Source organism: Typopeltis vanoorti, chromosome 17 (assembly GCF_054136105.1).
Source record: "Typopeltis vanoorti isolate ZY-2024b chromosome 17, IOZ_Tvanoo_1.0, whole genome shotgun sequence".
NCBI classification, from domain to species: Eukaryota; Metazoa; Arthropoda; class Arachnida; order Uropygi; family Thelyphonidae; genus Typopeltis; species Typopeltis vanoorti.
The window spans coordinates 5140903-5162671 of NC_143565.1; the positions used below are offsets into that span (position 1 = coordinate 5140903).

General features: G+C 35.3%; 1 protein-coding gene across 2 annotated transcripts in view; it reads left to right on the forward strand.

Annotated features, from left to right (window-relative positions):
• Nucleotides 1–21769, forward strand: part of U2af50 (U2 small nuclear riboprotein auxiliary factor 50) — a 154684-nt gene that overhangs the window by 277 nt on the left and 132638 nt on the right. For both annotated transcript variants that reach the window (XM_090407544.1, XM_090407545.1), the window contains exon 2: nucleotides 90–162. In XM_090407544.1, coding sequence (XP_090263670.1) covers nucleotides 141–162 — 22 coding nt within the window. In that variant the 5' untranslated portion in view covers nucleotides 90–140. The remainder of the gene's footprint in view (nucleotides 1–89; nucleotides 163–21769) is intronic.

Below are 21769 nucleotides of genomic sequence, written 5' to 3' on the forward strand. Positions count from 1 at the left end.
CCATTTAAATTGAAATAAATTAAGTTCTATAACTAGTAATAATCTTTTTTTTTTCTGCGTTTTATTATTTTTAAAATTTATTTTTGCAGTGTTGGCCTATAGCTGTGATTTAACAGACAAGTGTAATTACAAAAGTTATCATGGGCGAAGAAAGAGACAAAGGTATTGTACTTCTTTATTACTTTGTATCTGATCAATTCATTTTAATAAGTAGCACTAGTTATCAAACTTTAACTAAAGTTTGATAACTAGTGCTACTAGTGATAACCAATACTAATAAAAAGTTTTAAAATACTGTTGTGATTTTCATATTTTGGGGTTAGTGCGAGCTGTCTGTTTGAATTGTTACAGACGAATGCCAAGTTTTCGCTAGAAATATTTTTTTTTTTGTTAAAGAAAAGGCATTAAAGGATTTCAGAATTAGCATGTATATGGTTGCATTACTATATTATTATTTTGTAGATTTGATTCGTTACGGTAAATATTAAGAGTATGATTGTGATTTGTCAACTGTGTTACAAGGCATAATATAAAAAGGAATTACAAGTGATTGTAATTCCTTTTGTTTTTAAAAAGGAATTACAAGTGACGTATTCATTTTGTCAGGTAAGGAACATAAAAACTTGCTACAGCTGGGTGGGATTGCTTTTATCTTAGAATAAAAATGTGAACATCATTCTTCTTTATCATCCATCAGATGATAGGTTGAGTCCCCTTATGAACAAATCTTGACCATCTGGTTCTCTCTGGCCATTTCTGGCATCTCTAAATCTTCATAATTGTCACCTTTCCTTCAAATACTGTAGCCAAGATCTTTTTTTTTTGGTATTCCTCCAGTGATTCTATTCAAGACTACAAACCTTCTCATACCATCTTAATTTGTTTAAGAATTATAGCTATATCTTCTCTATAGTCTAATTCATGTTTGACTTGCTTATTTGTTTTGTGTTATTTTTCTGATTGAGTGTCCAAGTCTCGGCTTCATATGTTACTGTAGGTAGATTAATGGTTTTATAGAATTTTAGTTTGTTTTTTTTCCATATTTTGTTTAATTTATTCATATCAGACCATTCTTTAAGGTTTGTATTTTACTGTTTCTGTGTTGTTGAGGTTATGAGTAATGAGACTGCCAAGATATGTAAATTGCTTTATTTGTTCAAGTACACGATTTTCTAAGTTTATTGAATTTTTTCCCCCTCACCTCTTCCTATTTTCATTGTTTTATTTTTGCTTAGATTGATTTTCATTCCAAAAGTTTTACATTCTTCATTTAAAATTTTTATTGTTTTATCTAATTGTTGCACTTGGTTGCTATGGTTGCGCTTCACAACCATATGCCTGGGGCAAGGAGTGTCTTAGGTTCGACTCCCATTGGTGATGTGAGGAGCTGAAGGATCTTCCTCAGCCATAGCCAAGTTAGCTGGTCTTGGGCATGGACAGTAGGGTTTTCCCCCCCAGTTTATCCTGCGGTTTTTCATCCCGCAAAGCAGGCAAACAGGCCTTGAGAACTCAACACTACGGACATAGGATACACTGGGGCATAGGGCTGACCACCTTATCTTGTGAACGGTTTGAGGCCTGATGATTAACAAATCCTCAACACTGCAAGGTAAAAGACAATAAAAGGAAGATGAGATATCCCATTGTTCTTTAGATTTTGCAAGTTAATAAGATCATCTGCATATTTGATGTGCAGATGATATTATATTCGTGCCATTTATTTGTAGACCTGATTCTTCAGCTATTGATTTGCATATTTCTTCAAAAGAAAATTTGAAAAAAATTGGTGTGAGTGGGAAACATTGCATAACTCCTTTTTCTATAATAAATTTAGTTTAATCCTTTATCCAGGTGTGAGCAAACAAAGTTTGCGCCTGAAAGTATCTTCAGGACTGGGGTCTGATAGTACAAAGTCCTTTTTCTACTTTGAATTTGTCTGTTTTTATTTTATTGAACTTGACATTTGCAGTGGTATCTTTATAATGATTTATAATATAGATTTGTAGTTCTGAATCTAGCATCATAGATTTTAAGATGCTTATCTTGTTCCTGTTAGTAGAATCAAAAGACTTGTTTGAAGTCGATAAAAATGCAGTATATAGGTAAGTTGTATGCCCAGTACTTTTCCACTATGCTATTAACTGTAAAAATATGATCTAGAGGACCTTCTGGGTCTGGATCCTGTTTAATCTTCTATTGTCTCATTCATTGTAATCTGGATTCTATTTTGAATAATGTGTGTGGAGATTTTATAACTATGATTTGCACTGTTATGGGGCTATTATTTTCACATCTTTGTTTATCTCCCATTTTGAGAATTGGTATTATGATGCTTGTCTTCTATCATCTTGAATTTCACTAGTATAGTATTTGGTTAAAAAGTTCAAACAGGAAATTGATGGCAACTATGCCATCATATTTCCACAGTTCAGTAGGAAATTCATCACAACCAGGTGACTTAGATAAGTTCATTTGGTTTATTTCATTCAAAATTTCTTCTTTTATTATTAATGGTCTTTTTTTTTTTTTTTTTTTTCTTTTTTGCCTCTTTGTTTGTGGTTTTCCAGTCTTCCCCCTGGAAAAGTATCTAGTACTGTTCTTTCCAATTTGTTTTTAATCTCTTGAATTGTTCCAGTTTCTATATTGTTTTTATCTTTCATTTCATTTCTTTTATAATTTTATATTGGAATAATTTTGATTGGAAAAGGCCTAAGTGTGATTCTCGTAATGACGAGAGGAATCTTTATATGAGTGTTTTCAATTGAAGGGTGAGTTAGCCGATCTCATATGAAGGTAGCAGGGATTTTTCTCTCAGAAACCCAGAGTTTTTCATCCCTCATACAGACAAATTGACCTTCATGACACATAATTTACAGACAAAAAATACTAGTGGTGTTGGTCAGCAGTAGATGGCATTGTAAATGATGGAGACTGAGAGTTGTACAGTATGTGCCCTCCCTAGATGATCTTTGGGCTTTGGAGGTGTCATGAAATAATAACATACAGTTTTGCTATCATTTTTTATTAGTTTCTTCACACATTTTTGCTTCATTAGGAAATGCCAAACTACTACTGAAAAGTTTTGTTTAAGAAGATTTTTCTGCATTATGAACACATTTTTCTTTCAAGTACATATAAAATTAGCATTCCCTCTACTTTCCCTTTTTCTAGTTCCACTTATTTTTGTCCATGTCCAGTGCAGGCTGTTGTCATATCTTTCTTTTGAAGAATATGGAACATTTCCTCTTTTTTAGTATTAGTATTGCTTCAATGCTTCCATGGCATCCGAAGACTCATTGCAGGAGGTTCAACACTCATGTTACAATAACTATCGTAGCTTGATTTGAATGCATTCAATGTTGGAGCACTTACCATTCAAAATTTTTTTGCATGGCAGTTGATTTACATTTCATTTAAATCAGCTGCCAAGCAAAAAAATTTCCTTTTTACTTCCTTACATTTATGACCTGTCATTCTTACATCTCCCGTTATCCTGTGCAATAATTCCCTGTATCCATTTCTTTAGCTCATCTCATCATCTTGTATGTCTCTATCATATCATGTCTGCTCCTCTTACTTGCAGAGCTCTAAAGCACACATTCCCTCAATCTGTCCTCTATTTGCCCCAACACCCTCCGATGTTTCCTTATAACCAATATAGCCAGGTGATGACCAGATCTCTACAGAAATCCAAATGAGGTTTAATTAGTGTCTTATACTTCATCTGTACATTACCTTGCTTTATAACCTTATCTGCATTCTTTGCATTAGAGGCAGTTTTTTGGATAATCCTTATATTTGCAATGTATTCCTTGAACATCAGTTTCTTTTCCACCAAGGCCCCTTAGATCCCTTGCCTTTTCCACCTCCTGAAGTAAAGTTCCTCTAGTATGCTAAACCTCATTCCATCTTCTGTGGCCAAAGTGGATAATTTTATACAGTAGATTCTGGTTAATTGGGCCACATCAGGAATGCTTAATTTGGCTCAATTAATAGTTTTGCCAGCCTGGTTGGCCGAGTGGTTAGTGTATCTACTTTCCATCCAAAAATGGATTCGAATCCCGTCATGGATGTTTGTGATTGTCTATGAAAATACTTATACCATCTTGTGGTGGTGGGCAGTAGATGGCAATGGTGTAGTTGGTGGAGACAGAGTTGTAGAGTAGGTATCCTCCTTTGATGAGTCCTTGGACTCCCTGGAGGTGTCACATAATAATAAAGTTGCACATCAAGCATTTAAAAGGTATATGCATGTATGTCAAACAAAATACAAGTTTAGACAAGTTTTTTTGTTATTGCATAGGAAAATTATCGACTTATAAACTTTAACCGTTGGCTTTAATTAGAGTAAAAAATATTTGCCACAAAAATAATTTCATTTATATACGTATTAAACATGCATGTTGTTCTTAGTAGTTAATGATTCTAGGATTTTTTTTTTTATTAACGTCAATTAAACAGAATTAGCAGAGGTATTTAGTGCAGAAAAAATTGCCCTCCCTGTATGAAATAGTCGTAATGGCCTCTTGTTCTACTCCCCTCTCCCATTCTATGAAAAATCTCTTCCATGTCTACCTGATAACAACCCCTGACCAGTTTATATGTCTCAATCATATCCCCCCTCCTATTCACGAGGCCATGCAACTTACATTCTCTCAATCTGTCCTCGTACTCCACATTCCAAAAGCCACTGACTACCTTTGTGAATCTTCTCTGTACCCTCTCCAACATATCCTCATCACCATGAAAACCCTGGTGACCAAATCTGTCCACAATACTCCATATGAGGCCTGATCAAGGCCTTATACGATGGAATCATAACCTCTTGCTGCATGTCAGGGTTCTCCGCATCATTGCGATTATTCGATGCGATGTCTTCACAACTTGTGCAGTGTGGTCCCTGAATTTCAGGGCCTTATCCACCATCACTCCCAGATCTCATCTCCTCTACTTCTGTTAAAGTTTCCCCACCAAGTGTATACTTTGCATCCCATTGTTGCTTACCAAATCTCAAAACCTTATTGAACTGACAGTTCCACTTATCTGCCCATTCATGCAATCTATTCAAGGCCTCTTGTAAGGCATTAACATCAGCCTGACTATACATTGCTCTCCCCTGTTTTGTATCATCCGCAAACAGCGGGATATCACTAGATAAACCCAACCTAATATCATTAACATGCAAATTGAACAACAATGGCCCCAAAACTGACCCTTGTGGAACACCACTGGTGACCTTTCTCTTTCGAGATGCTGCACCCCCATATACAACTCTCTGACCTATCTGACAGCCAGTCACTGATCCAACACAGAAGTCTGTTAACCAATCCCATCTGTTTCAGTTTATTTAAGAGCTTGTCATGTGGCAGTCTATCAAAAGCCTTTGCAAAATCCAAGTACAATGCTGTATATGCATCTCCTCTGTCCAAGGTATTTGTTATAGTACATAAGCTAGTGAAACATAATCTCCCCTTAACAAACTCATGCTGATAACCACAGAGATACTGCTGTTATCAACCCATTTCTGTATCCTACTTCTCACCAATCTCTCCAGGACCTTCACAACTCCAAATATACAGACCGGTCTATAATTTGAAGCTACAGTCCTCCTTTCACCGCCTTTATGCAGTGGAACAATTTTACCCTTCTTCCACTCCCTTGGAACCTATGCTGTTGCAAAACTCTTGTTAAACAGGCATACCAATGCTGCTGCCAGTTCCCTGAAACATTCTCTTAAGATGCGTGGTGATATTTCATCAAATCCTATTGCCTTATTAACATCAAGGTTATTTATTTCCTCAAATACCTTCTGCTCATTCACAATTAAGCTCTCCTCTCCTATGTCCTCTACATTTAAGTTCCTCATGATTCCATCCTGATCAGGATGAAACATACTTATAAATTGATCACTGAATACCTCAACAATGTCTTCTGCAGCAGTTACCATTCTAACAGTTTCATCCCTTAACTTCATCTTTCCATGATCATTCTTCCTTCTACTTGCCACTTATCTAAAAACTATCTAGGGTTTTTCTTAGCCTGATTTGCAAATTTCTGCTCATACTCTACTTTTGTTTTCCTTACTAAGTGAGTCACGCTCCTGGCTTGTTCTTTATATTCTTCATGTCAATGATTACCATTATTCATCTTGTACTTCTTCCAAATGACTTTCTTTTTCCAGATTTCATGCTTAAGCTCCACATCCATCCATATTACACCTACCTTATTCAGCCTTTTGGCCTTCAGAATACATTAACACATTGCTGTTATGTATTTCTTTGTCAGTTCCCAGGCAGCATTTATTTCCTAACTGCTCAACTCCTCGTTCCATGCTGTAGCTCCAAGCTGTCTCCTTCGCTTGTCATAATCATCAGCCTTATAATTCTGCATACATCCTTTCCTCACCAAAGTCTGCTGGCTAGCCACAACCCAGGTGATCACTTTATGATCAGTCTCACCAACTGGAGGAAAGTGTGAAACCCCACTCATAATTACATCCTGTGATGAAATGATAAGAACTAAAACTCTCGATCCTTGCATGCCCCCTTTATGTCCTGCCTGAGATAGTTATCTCTCAAGAACTCAAAATTCATGCAAGAAATTCATTGCTACTAATACTCACCATTCTCGTGTTCTGTAAATTGTAATTAATTTTATATTTAAAAATATTTTATTTTATTGTAATTTATTTTTGGATATCTATTAATGCAGAAGGAACTGTTCTCTTCTAGCCGATAGTGCATATAATATCTTGTGCTTTCAATTGAATTGATGTTCTCTTTTCTGTGATTGTTTTCCTATAATTTTATTGATAATGGCTACGAAACATACAAAAGTTCTGCAAATAAAAAATAATTTAATCAGTGTGTTTCCATTATTAATTAATTATAATGAAGTTGATCTTCAAGCTTGTAATATCTGAGCACTGCATAGTTTTCAAATCAGTAAGATGAATGAAGTGTACTGTTGTTAGCAAAACTGTGAATAGGATTAGTAGAGGCTGAGAGCAGGTCATTTATGTGTAGAAAGAGGAGGTGATAGAATAGAGCCTTGAGTCACTTTTGCATTGGTGAAGCAGATGGCTCCCTCTCCACCATGACATGCAGAGAATTACCATAGAGAAAGCTGACCACCCAGTTATGGAAGATGATGTGGGAGGTAGACCAAAGAATGACAGTCTACTGAGCATGCTTCAATACCACATTCAGTTTAATCCTCTGGAAATGTCAAGTATAACAGCTTATGTTTCTTAATCTTTCCATGGCAGTGGGTGGATGATTTAGGCCGAGATCAGGTGTCTAGTCATACAATTGATAGTTAACTAATAGGCCTATAGTGAAGAAGTTGACTATATGGATGACTTTCTCCATTATTTGGAGAGGATTCAGGCGATGGTGATTTAAAAAAGAATGACTCGAGCAGAGAGAAACATTTATTTGTTTGCATAATATAAATAACCAATAAAAAATAGCATTTTGTTAGTATCACTTCCAAGCTGCCATGGAGTCTAAAGACTCATCATGGAGGTCAGACACTCACAGACCACAATAACTATCTTACCTTGCCCTTGAAGACATTCAGCATTGGTACACTTACCACTGACTTTTGAAACAAATTCCACTTATTTACTACCAGGCATTCATAAAATCTTCTTTGTACAGTTTTCAGGGATGACTTCTCATTCTCCCATGATGTGCAGTATCTCTCTGATAATTTCCTCTCAACCAGTTTATGTCTGTCATATCACCTCTCATCCTCCTTTCTGCCAAGCTCTGCAGATCACATTCTCAATCTGTACTCAACATTCCAGAGTCCTGAGACAGTTGTTTGTCTCTGCATTATATTTTCTTATTGCCAGTATAGCCAGGTTACCAGAATGTGTATACAGAATGAGACCTGATTAGTTTTCCTGGGTAACTTACAACTTTCAAGATGTGTCTTCTAAACTTCAGTAATCTGTCAACCATTCTTGTAGAAAGTCTTAGACGTTGGTTATACATGCTTATTAAATTACTTAAGTAATACAACCTACAAAAGATATAAATTAAAATTAAACTTTAATCTATATTCCAATGTTTCAGCAACGTCACGTTGCCATTTCCACAGGAACTTAAAATAAAGACACGTGCACACAGTAACTGAGGACGAAGCAGGAAGCTGTTGTTTCTTCAAAAAGTCCTGATGATGCTCTCCCCAGCGGGCTATGTAAGCATTCTCGGCCGTTGGACTGAAGGTCTTCTGATGTAAGTCTCCCAAATTTGGGGTAGTCTCATGCAACCAAATTTGTAGAGGTTTGGCATGTTTCTTAGGGCTGAGGCTGATTCCATGAATAGCCTTTCAAATTTGAATTTACTATGGTGTATAACCTTGGCCATCATTTGTGTATTGGTTTAAGCCAATAAGAATACAATTTGGTCGGCTAAATCCCAAATTGGCAGCCCATCCTTGTTCGTTCAGTATCCAGGTAGATACCCAACAGGTTGCACCATGAGAAGGTGAGGATTGGACATTAGGTCAGAAGCCCTGATCGGTTTTCCGCACTCCTTAAGGCTATGTGGAAGTCTCCTCTCAGTTATACAGGTTTGACCAAGAAAAGTCTCATTGACTACGTTATTGTTGATAATGATGTTTGCATTATCAACAAGTGCAGGACACCAGAGTGTACAGAGGATGTGAAATTGGAAGTGACCACTATTTAGTCTTGAGCAGGATAAAATTGAATTGCATATTGAAAATAATAACCTGTAAGAAAGTTTTAAAGCAAATAAAAGTTGAGCAGCTCTCAGATGGGAACTATAGACTAAAATACACAAAGATTGTTGAAGAAAAAATGAAAGAGTTTGAGAACAGGAACCAAACCTTGGAGATTCAGTGGCAAGCCTTGAAGAAAACCCTGATTGATTCAGCCAGAGAAGCATGTGGTGAGGTTGTCTGTAAGGATAGAAAAATCAGAACTCCATGATGGACACAGGAAGTTAAAGAGGCAGTAAAGGAAAAGAAGAAAGCATATCAAAAGTTCCTGTCAAATAAGTCAGCTTGTGCTCTTAGAGAATATAGAAACAAATGCAAGAAAACAAAACACTGTGTAAAACTAGCTAAACAAAAGTAATGGGAGGACTTTGGCAAGAACATAGAAAATAAATATCAAGAAAGTGGTAAGATATTCTGGAAGTTGTTGAAGAAGCTTAGAAATGGAGGAAAGAGTGCTGTAAATGGAATTAGAGATGATAAAGGTGACATGAAAACAGGAGACAAAGATATCCTTGAAGTATGGAGTAATTACTTCAAAAAATTGCTAAACGAAACAAGCAGTGATAGCACGGTGATAAAAAAAAAAAAAACACTCAACAGGCATACAGTCAGGAATACATATCCATACTTGAAGAAGAAAAAGCCATCAAAGGCTTAAAATGTGGAGCAGGAGTAGACATTATTCGACCAGAAATGCTGAAGTATGATGGTATAAAAGTCTTACAGTGGCTACACTGTATAGTTCAGAAAGCCTGTACAAATTCCTGATGATTGGAGTAGAGCTCTAATAGTACCCATATATAAAAATGGAAATAAAACTGAATGTGAGAATTACAGAGGTATTTCCGTATTGAGTGTTCCCGTCAAGATCTATGCAAGTATACTTGAGAAACCGTTTAGAAGAATTGTCGTAGAAAAGCTTGGTGAAGAACAAGCTGGATTCAGGCCAAATAGAGGCTGTGAGGATTAGATCTTCACTTTACGACAAATAGTCGAGAAAGCATGGGAATATAACAAAAATCTGTATTTAAGTTTTGTCGATCTGGAAAAGGCATATGACAAGGTGCCAAGAGAGAAGCTATTGAATACGCTACAGTTATATGGTGTAAATGGGACATTATATCAAGAAATTTTTAGTCTTTATTTGAGTTGCAAATCAGTTAGAATTGAAGGAAGTACAGGAAGATTGTTTAATGTTAAATCTGATGTGAGACAAGGATGTACATTATCCCCTCTATTATTCATTATCTATATGGATCACATTATGAAGGAAAGCAGTATTAAACATGATATCAAAATTGGAGATGTTAATGTCAGCTCTTTGCTTTATACGGACGATGTTATACTTCTAAATAAAAATATGGAAATAGACAACAGAATCAACAAAGCTGGTATGGTAGGAAGTCAATTGAATAAATTGATATGGAATAAGAGAGAAATTAGTGGGAACACGAAATTAGCTGTATACAAGACAGCATTCAAACCAGTGTTAACTTATGGATCTGAGAGCTGAGTCAGAAGTAAAACACTTGACCAAAGACTAGAGACTGCAGATATGAGAGTCCTGAGAAAGATTAGGGGTGAATAGATGGCATCAGTGGCAATGTCATATTAAAAATGAGGATATTAGGAAAGAACTTGACATTGTCAGCATCCAGGAATGCATTAGCAGAGCTAATCTCAGGTGGTATGGTCACTTAAACAGAATGGGCAAGGAAAGATTAGCAGAACAAGTGTTCTCTGCCAGGCTAGCAGGAAAACAACTCAGAGGAAGATCAAGAAATAGGTGGATTGATACAGTACAAAGTGCCTTAGGCCATAGAAATATAAGATCTGATAATATTGGAGTCTTGACAAGTAACAGACTGATTTGGAAGAAAATTGTAGATAGGAAGTTATTAATGATGTAAATTTTTCATGTAGTACTATCATATCCTGTACATCCCTTGTGGGTACAAATCAGGAATTGGATGATGTATAACCATGGCTTTCTTCCACCGTATTCTGTAGCGAGTATCCAGAGCATGGTCTGCAAGACTAGAGTGGCTGTACTATTGAAAACAGATGTAGTCCTTGGGTTCTCAAATTCTGATAGTCGCTGTCCTGTCTGTTTGGCCAAAATAGGACAGCTTCAGCTGCAAGGGACCTGGTATACACCAGGTAGGTCTAAGGGAGGTGGTTGGTCTTTAGTGAAGCAGATAAGGGATGCCAATTTTTTATATGGTCTGTAACAAGAGGTCAAGTTATGTTTTTTTTTCAAGTTATGCTGATGCAAGGTTTCTATAGTATGATAAACCTCATTCCATGTTCTCTGGCCAAAATCCATAACTATATGTTTAGCATCATTGAAGTGACATCCCCATTCTTCAACCCAAAGCACTAGGCTGCTTGAATCCTCTTGCAATGGCATCACATTGTAAACATTGGTAGCTAAGTAAATGACTATAGAGAGAGGGACATGGCAATTGAACTAATGTTGATCAGCTCATCTCGGTGTGGCGCAAGTTTCATATGCATTGATGGAGCACTAAGCTAGTATATCATCCTGTACAATTTGTGTGCTTGTTATGTGCATTTATTTCTGCTTTGTTTTTTGTTTTCTAAGAAGAATTTTCTTTTATTCAGTAATGATTTATGGTTAGCATACTTTTTTTTTTACATAGTAATAAATCCTGGATATGCTAATATTTTGTTGGAGATTGCCAGACACAGTGTTTTGTAAAAATAAAATTCATTTCTGAGCCTCCACAGTTCAGTCGGTATAGAAATTTGGTTGGAAAGACATGGGTTTGATTCCAATCTGATGTGAGGAACCTTTATCAGGTCTTTTCGTCTAAAGGTGCATTAGCCAATCTGTTAAGGAGATTTAAGTTTTTCTCGGAAACTCGGGTTTCTGACTAAAAGCATGCAAACCTGCCCATGACAACATAGAACACCATGGGGAGTGATGATAGCCTACACTGGCCTCAGACGCAAGAAATAAGTAAAACCTCATTGACTACATCATCATTTATAGTGATATCATAAATCTGGTTCAGGATACAAGAGTGTACAAAGATTAGAAATTAGAAGTGGCCATTAATTAGTACTAAGCAGGATAAAAATGGATATCACATTCTAAAAGAACAGTATGTAAGAAAGTTTTAAAAAGAATTAAAGTTGAGCAGCTTTTACAGGTAAATTGTGGACTCAACTATGCAAACATTATTAAAGAAAATTTGTAGCTGTTTGAAAACAAGAACCAAACCTGGGAGTCTCAGTGGAAAACTACGAAGAAGACATTGATTGATTCAGCTGTGTGTAAAAGTAGTTAAACAAAAGTCATGGAAAGATTTTAGTAAGAATATAGAAAATAAATGTCAAGAAGGTGGCAAAATGTTCTGGAGACTATTGAAGAAACTTAGAAATGGAGGAAAGAGTACTGTCAATTGAATCAAAGATCATAATGTTGACATGAAAACTGAAGATAAAGATATCCTAGATGTCTGGAGCAATTATTTGTAAGCCTGTTAAACGAACCAAGGAGTGACGGAACCACACTAAAAAATTTTCAAGAGAAATGTAAAGAGGAGTACATATCAGTACTTGAGGTAGAAAAAAAGCCATCAAAAAGTTGGTGCACAGGCAGGTGAAGTAGATGATATTCGACCAGAAATGTTTAAGTATGGAGATATAAAAGTTTTGCAGTGGCTACACTATATAATTCAGAAGGTCAAATCCCCAATAATTGGAGTAGAGCTCTCACAGCACCATCTATAAAAGGGGGGGCGTGGGCAATAAAGCTGAATGTCAGAATTACAGAGGAATTTCTCTACCGAGTGTTCAAGGTAAGATTTATGCATGCCTACTTGAAAAGAGGCTGAGAAAGATTGTGGAAGAGATACTTGGAGAAAAGCAGGGTTCAGGCCAAATAGAGGTTGTCAAGATCAGATTTTCACTTTAACACAAATAGTTGAGAAATCAGGCGAATATGATAAAAGGTGCACAGAGAAAAGCTTTTAAAAATACAGTTATATGGGGTGAATGGAACATTATACAGAGCAATCCATAGTATATATTTAAATTGTCAGTCAACAGTTAGAATTGAAGGAAATATAGGATGAAGGTTTGATATAAAATCAGGGGTAAGACAAGGATGCACATTATCTCCACTCTTATTTATCATCTATATGGATCACATGAAAGAAAGTGGCATTAGGCCTGATATTACAATTGGAGATATCAAACTTAGCTCTTTACTTTATGCAGATGATGTTGTACTCCTAAACACATCTAGTACAAGTCTCCAGCCCACTCTAATTAGATTGAATAACAGCTGTAACAAATTTGGCATGAAAATCAGCAATAAAAAGACCGAAACTATGAAAATAGTCAGGAGCATAGAAATTTTCATCTGCATTCTGAATGGAGATCCTATAGAAAAAGTAAAATATTTCAGCTATTTAAGCACAGTTTTCAGTGAGGATTGCAGGTTAAATCTGAAAATAGACAACAGAATAAGCAAAGCTGGTATGGTGGGAAGCCAGCTAAATCAGTTTATATGGAATAAGAGAGAAATTAGCCCAAAACACCATAACAGTTTACAAGACTGTTCAAACAGTCTTGTAAACTAAGTTATGAATCTGAGCGGTGGGTTAGAAATAAATCTCTTGATCAAAGTCTAGAGACCACAGATATTAGGGTTCTGAGAAAAATTAGGGGAATGAACAGATGGCATCAATATCAGAATCATATTAAAGATGAAGATATTAGAAAGGATCTTCACATTATTAGCATTCAATAATTTGTCAGCATAGCTAATCTAACATGGTATGGTCACTTAAATAGAATGGGTGAGGAAAGGTTAGCAAGACAGGTGTTTGATGACAGGAAAGAGACCCAGTAAAAGACCAAGATCTAGGTGGATTGATTCAATCAGAACTGCCTCAGAAGAACAAATTGTTAGATATGACAATATTGGAGTGCTTACAAGTAATAGACTAATTTGGAAGAAAATTGTGGACAGGAGATTAATAATAATGTAAACTTAATCATGTAGTGTTGTCATAGTAACCTGAACACCCCTTGGGGGTATATATATATCAAGAAATTGATGATATAATTAGAGACACCTAGAAGGGAAATTTCCATTTGTATTGAAAAGCAACTCCCTTCCCAGACACCATACTAGTCATAAACAAAACAAATTTTACTGTGGTACTAAATCACAGTATGTAACTAAGTACGATATCCTAGCAATGTATTTCAATTTTTTTTTTGCTGCAGAAAATGTGGTCTCACACTTGTTTATAATATGCTCATCATTGATTGGATGCAGAAGCCAACTAATCTATGCAAAGGAAATTTTCAAAAAAAAAAAAAAAAATGTATGTATGTAACGTGAAATCAGAATCACATTTGATATTTTTTTTATATCATTAAGATAATTCAGAATTAGTAACTTTACAAATAAAACTTTGCCAAAGAAATTCAAAGTAGCATACCATATATTATTATTATTCCTGACACCTCCAAGGAGTCTGAAGACTCATCGCAGGAGGACACCTACAACTGTCTCAACTTACATATATTGAAAACTTTTTAAAAAAATACATCCACCCAATGTGGAAGGGATATGTCTGATGCATGGGAGATACAGGCTAGTATGAATGTGTAAAATATAAAAATAAATAGAATAAGCAGAGCTGATTTGGTGCAGAGTTTGTTGAATAAACTTGTGAGAGAGAGAGAGAAATTTTCCATACCCATTTTCCAACTAGCAGTATAGAAGATTGCTTTTAAACTAGTTTTAATTTACTGATCTGAAAGTTAGAAGAACAGTTGATTGAAGACTGGATACCATATAGCAGATTTGTGGAGCCCTGACTAATTGCCTTTTGACTCCCAGCCAAATACTTCAGGTGGAAGTTGTCTGGGAGTTGAAAAGGGATCATAATATATAAATAATATTTATATTATGTATACATTTTATATTTATAACATATAAATAAATGTATTGTAATGTTTATTTACCAACAGTTAATTACCCCAAGAAGAAGGATAAAATTTAGGTATAAACATAATCAATCCCTAGTGAAGTGGGTAGGCTATATAAAATTTGGTGGTAATTTGTGTAACGGTGCAACTTTTATAGTAGAAAAATTCCATCTTTTTTGGAAATACTAGTTATTCTTACAGACTCATCTTAGATACTGCTGTGACCATTACTGGGGTAGAATGACCTCAGCAATCCTTGCACCATTAAATTGTAAATCAAGTAAAATATAGCCTCTTAAAAATGAGTAATAGGATGTTTATAGATAAGATCTCACATTTTTAATAAATTAAAGACTTAATTCTGTATGGTAGTCAAGTAAATAATAGTTTAATATCCAACATCTTTCACTGACTAATATCTGTCAGCATTTTCAAGGATACACTGGTAAGCAATGGAAAGTAACAAAAACTAAGAAACTAACTGACAATTCTAAAAATTATATAAAGTTATCACTGTGCATGATACAATATGCATGTCGCAAGTACGTTTTATTTGTTAAGATATTTATTGTAATTTTCATGAAAGTTCATTTTTTTTGTTAAATGATCTGATTAGAGTTGTCCATATATCTGGTAGGATTAGGCCTTGATTCTTATTTAAGTTACCTGTTGAACGGGCGACTGTAGCAGCTTTGAATGTTCTGGAATGGTAGTTCTTTTCTATGTAGGGCATATGACTTATATCCCATTCAGTATTATGGTTGGTAGAGGCGAAGTGGGAAGAAAGGCCTGATATAAATTGTCTGTTATTCCTTACATAGCCTATGTGTTCTTTCTTTCTTGTTTCAAAACTTCTAGATGTCTGTCCGATGTAATTGATACCGCATGAACAGGGTATGCTGTAAACTCCAGAGTATTTGTAGAAAGGATGGCTATCTTTCGGGGATCTTATAAACTTTTGAATGGTCTCAATAGGTTTGAAGGTTGCTCTGATATTATATGGTTTTAGAAGAAGAGCTAATTTTTTGGATGTGGTACTAACAAATGGAATTGTTATAGAGCTGATGTATTGGGTTTCATCTCGTTGTCTTGCGGTATGTCATTAAAGAGAATCTTGTTGATGATTCTTGTAGGGTTGACATTTAGGGATAGATCTGGATATTTTCATTAATTCTTCTTGTAAGTCGCCAGGGTCTGTGGTACACTGTATAGCTCTTTTTTTGAGCATATGGATAATGCTGAGTTTCTGGGATATGTGGTGAGACGAGTCGAAATGGAGGTAGCATCCAGTGTTAGTAGGTTTTCTATATACCAACAGGTATATAGAAAAACTAGACATCTAAAACTCGTTATCCAAGGCATGATTCCCCATAAGATTTAATTGAAAATCGATTAATTTGTTCCGGCTCCTCCCCACAACCATAGTACATATTAAACATGCAGATAAAACTCATTTAAATTGTCATAAACATATGGTAAATATCATTTCCTAGTTTTTGTTACTTTCCATTGCTTACCAGTGTATCCTTGAAAATGCTGACAGATATTAGTCAGTGAAACATGTTGGATATTAAACTATTATTTACTTGACTAATACAGAATTAAGTCTTTAGTTTATTAATACTAGTGGTCAAGAAAAAGGTCATAATAATCTCACTTTATTATTTTCAAGCTGTAATAGCTTTTTATGGATATATCATGCAAAACATTTTTAAAATTGAATGAAACCTTTTAAAATATTGTAGCATTCCTTGTACAAGAAAATATTTTTCTTTCTTTCTTTTGAATTAGTCCTATTAAGAAAGGCCAAATCAGAAAAGGGGTAATATTAGAATCTACTACTGGGATTGCTACCAAATAATCATTATTATCCATGTGTTAAGGCTTAAGTTCTTGGAAAAACTTATGATAAAAGTTTAATGGAGTATAATGCTTCCAATATTTCATCTCAATTACAGAGACGTCTTCAGGGAGTACAAAATTGGACTTATAACACACACACACACACACACACACACACACACACACACACATACAGCACAAATCTAACTGAAACACATGGACGAAAGATTAGTCCTAACTAGGTGGGGGCACCCTTTATGGACACCTGTTGGCAGCCTAGGATGTAAACTGGGATCTTGAAAGAAAGACTGTTTTTAGATTCTGCTGCTGCTGCTCTTAAAAATCAGCCTAATTTAAATAAACATTGTATAAAACTGCCAAATTTGGGAAACACTAATACGTCAAGATTCCAATTTACATCATAGGCCACCAACAGATGTCCATAGAGGGGGCATCCCAGCTAGTTAGAATTCATCTTTCATCTATGTTTAGTTAGTTTTGTGTGTGTGTGTGTGTGTGTGTGTGTGTGTGTGTGTGTGTGTGTGTGTGTGTGTGTGTGTGTGTGTGTGTGTGTATTACGTCTCATTTTGTACCCCCCTGATGATATCTCTGTAACTAAGATAAAATATTGAAAGCATTAAATACTGTTTTTAATTGTTTCTTAGTGTTGTTTCACTCCATTAAACTTTTATCATGAATCATCATCATTCCCTATCATAGTAGTAAATAACTAATTTTAAAGGGACATACTTTAATCTTTTATAAGTATATAGGATAGGAAAGGATTGATTTATTTCATGACTTGAATAACTACATATTAAAAATCTCTTATATCACTATAAGATAGCAAGACTATTATAGCAAAATAGCAACAAATGTGAAGTGTTATGGCAAGGGATTCTATGAATTTTCTTCAGACTGGGAATATCTGAAGATATTCCAAACAGCATTTTATTAATAATGACTAATGGGTAGCCTAACTCAACTGTAACATAACTGCCAAATTTGAACCTTTAGCTTGTTCACTCTGTTAGCGTTACACATTTTAGCAGTGATTTCCACTCTTCCACTCTCCGTGTAAAAAAAAAAAAAAAAAAAAAAACTGCTTCTTTCTTTTTCCACTCTGTGTGGAGAGAGAGAGAGATAATTATCCTTTCAGCATTAATGTAAGAGATTATGCAGAGGAAATGGTTGAATTTTGCCATTTGTATGACAGCAGAGAATCCATATTTTTGAATCATATTTATTAAACTTGCAATTATTTTCTATACTGCAGAGGTCATGGTACTGAATGCTAGTGGATAGTTTTCTCTTTCCTATTTCCTTCTACAGCATTAAAAACAAAAAGAACATTATGTTCTTTTTTCGGCCAGCCTGTCTGGCTTAGTGATTAGCGTATCCGCTCTCCAGCCAAAAGGTTGCGGGTTCGAATCCCACCATGGGCATGGATGTTTGTGATTGTCTGTGGAAATGCTAGTGTGGTGGTGGGTGGTAGATGGCATTGGTGTAGTTGATTGAGACAGAGTTGCAGAGAAGGTTCCCTCCTTGGATGAGTCTTTGGACTCCCTGGAGGTGTCATGTAATAATAATAATAATAATGTACAAAAATAAAATACTACAGTCACTGCCACACCTTTAAAATAATTATAGATACATTTTGATTTCATTTACAAAAAATTCTAAAATCCTGTAACATATTTATATATGAAATTGTCTCGAGGAACTTAGTTTCAAAACACAGATTTTGATAAGGGTTTATGATATCTTATTTTACTTTTAACCTCAAAGAAGAAGGTTAAAAAATAAGAGATTAAAGAATTAACAAGTACAGGCCTTGGTTAACGACGGTAATCCGTTCCAGGATTACTGTCGTTATCCAAGGCGCGATTTCCCCATAAGATTTAATTGAAAATCGATTAATTTGTTCCGGCTCCTCCCCACAACCATAGTACATATTAAAAATGCAGTTAAAACTCATTTAAAATGTCATAAAAAGATGGTAAATATCATTTATTTATTATACAGTATATGTATTTGCTACAAAAAAATTAATAAAATGAATTGTTCATGAAAACAGTTTTTAATTATCAATCTTCACCAGAAGGACAATTGGGCTCACTTCGGAGTTTTTTGACAAATGCACCTGTAAAAAACATGTCTAGGGTTGTTTGCTTCTGCCTCATTTTTAAAATGTTTCTGAAAAACTGCATGGACTTTTCATTAAATTGATCTGCAATTCTGATAACCTCAGATTTGTTTGGATTCCATTTCATGGCAACATTTTGAACTTCCTCCCACTTTGCCAAAACATTTTTGATTTCAGCAGTCGTAATTTGTTCTTTCTCTCCATCCTCATCTTCACATGAAATTTCCTTTTCTTCATATTGCTGCTTGAAAAGTTCTTTAGCTCGTCAGTAGTCAGTTCTCGGTCATGCATCTCCAATAACATCTTCTTCCTCTACTTCCAAGTTAAGATCATGAGCAGTTGCCACTGGCCTTCATCTGAAGTTTCTTCATTACCAAAGGAAGGACACAATTTCCTCCATGCTGCTTTGAGACATTTCATTGTTACTTCTTGCCAAGCCTTTACAATTAGCCTAATTGCTATGACAATGTTGAATTCTTCCTTCCAAAATTTTCTTAGGGTTATGTTGATAGCCTCACACATTTCAAAGTACCTGGTAAAAAGTGCCCTTGTGTAAAGTTTTTTAAAATTTGCAATTATCAGCTGAATCCATAGGTTGAATTAGAGATGTAGTCTTGAGAGGAAGAAAATTCGCTTTGATAAAATCTAATTCCTCTGGTAGCTCTTATTGTATGCCCATTGGATGGCCAGGTGCGTTATCCAAGGTTAAAATGGCTTTTAGAGGGAGATTGTTTTGCTCAAGATAGGCTTTGACAGTTGGTCCAAGCACTTCGAATCCAGTCTCTAAATTCTATTCTTGTGACCCAGGCTTAGCTGTTAGACTTCTACAAAGCACTGAGATTGGATTTAGAGACATTGAACTTTTTGAATGCTCGGGGATTCTTTAAATGGTAGATTAACATTGGTTTTACCTTGCAGTCTCCACTTTCATTTGCTGCTAAAAGCAATGTTAACCTATCATTCATTGGTTTATGCCCAGGAAGTGTTTTTTCTTCTTTTGTGATAAATGTCCTGTTGGGCATTTTCTTCCAAAATAACCCAGTCTCATCACACTTGAAGACATTCAGGTAGGCATTCTCCTTCTTCTATAATTCTTGTAAAGTTATTGACAAATTTATCTGCTGCTGCTGCTTTGTCAGCACTAGCTGCCTCTCCGTGTCTGACCACACTATGAATTTCTGTTCTTTTTTTAAAGTTGTCAAACCAACCTCTGCTACCTTTGAAATCATCATCTACCTCAGAACTTGATCACGAAGTCTTCTTTTTCAAATCTTGATAAATCTGTTAGCTTTCTGACAGATTGCATTTTGAGATGTTGTATCGCCTGCCATTTCTCTTTCTTTGATCCAAATTAGTAATAGATTTTCCATTTGCTCAAAAAGATGCCCTCTGACATTCAACCTTGAAGTTCCCTTAGCTACCATAAGTTCTTTCTTAGCCAAAATGGTTGATATTGTAGAATGACTGGTTTCATATATTCACACCATCATGATGTTTTGCTATTATTTCTTTCTTCTGTTCAACTCCTCGTCATTCTCAAGGGGGATGAAGGCAACTTGCTGAATTCCTTTGCTATTAAAACACTGTTTTGTCTTATTACCTGAAAGATCCTTTCCTCCCACTTTCCTTCATCAGTTTTTTTTGAAATGTAGGTTCTTAGGAAACTTCACTGCACTTGGAAGTTTAAGTTAATTGCATTCCATCATCTATACAAGAAGTTAGTATATTCGCATGTGTTTTGCTTGATTAAGTAAAAACACAAAATTATCTTATCATAAAATAAAATGTATTCCTCATTAAACAGAAAAGAAAAGTAAACAAGATCGTAATAGTAGTACTAACAACTTAAATAGTGATAAGTTCAATATGAGAGAGAACATGAAAAACTAATTGGAAGGGGCAAGAGTGAGAAAGAAAATAGTAACTATATTGACTCATATGATAAAAATGAATTGAGAAGGAGGACTATGATGGCAAATAGTTCGATGCGCAGACTGTAGAAGGAATGGATATGAGTTTGAGGGAAGATTCAATTTGTATAAGAGGTATGACTACACCTGAATATAGTATCATCAGGAGTCTTCAAAAACTAATAACTGATATGAGACCTAATACAGAGTTAGGATAACTAAAGTAAAATGGGAGGAATGGTGAGAATATGAGTGTAAGAGCAACAATGTTATATAATCGTGCTAATGAAAGGAATGGGCATTATCATGGAAATGATTACGAAGAGAAAACAATTTTGACTTTGTGTTCATTCGGTTTGGACCCATCAAACATGTGCAAAGATGTCTACATGTATAAGGCACTAGAGAAGAATGGAGATCTGCAAGTTGTCCAACTATGTCATACAAGTACCTTATTATGTCTATATACGAATGCTAGGAGTATCAGAAACAAAGAGGTAGTTTGTTGCCTTGGTCAATATGTTGGGACCTCAGATGGTGGGCATTAGTGAGACCTGGCTATCAGAATCAGACATACTAACTGGTATTGAGTGTAAAGGGTACAGTATGTTTAGGAAGGATAGACAGGATAGGAGAGGAGGTTGCATGCTGTAATGATATTGGATGACTTGAATCCAGTTAGTGTTGAGAACTATGATTGTAGTACTAGTAACAGTATTTCATGTGACAGTGAATTTAAAGACATCTGGTGTGAGCTGGAATCTAACTAGATCAATTACATATTAGGGTGTTACAGACTTGGTGGATCGGTTGCAAGTGATGAAGAAATGCACCAAGCAGAGAATGGGCACGAAAAGAATAATCATATTGGGAGACTTTAATTATCCAAATGATTTGGTAGCAGTAAAATCTCACGAGAAGAATGAAACTGAATTTATTGAGCTGTTGTTGGACAACTTCCTAAAGTAGCATGTAACAGAAGGAGCTCAATGTCAAAGAGTGTTAGATTTGATTATAGTGTCAGGTGTGTGTTTCAGTTACAGACGTAACTATTTTGCCTGTAGATGGTGACAGTGATCATGCAGTACTCACTTGATAAGTGACTAAGTTTATAATTGTTCCATACAGAAAAAGTTATGCTAAA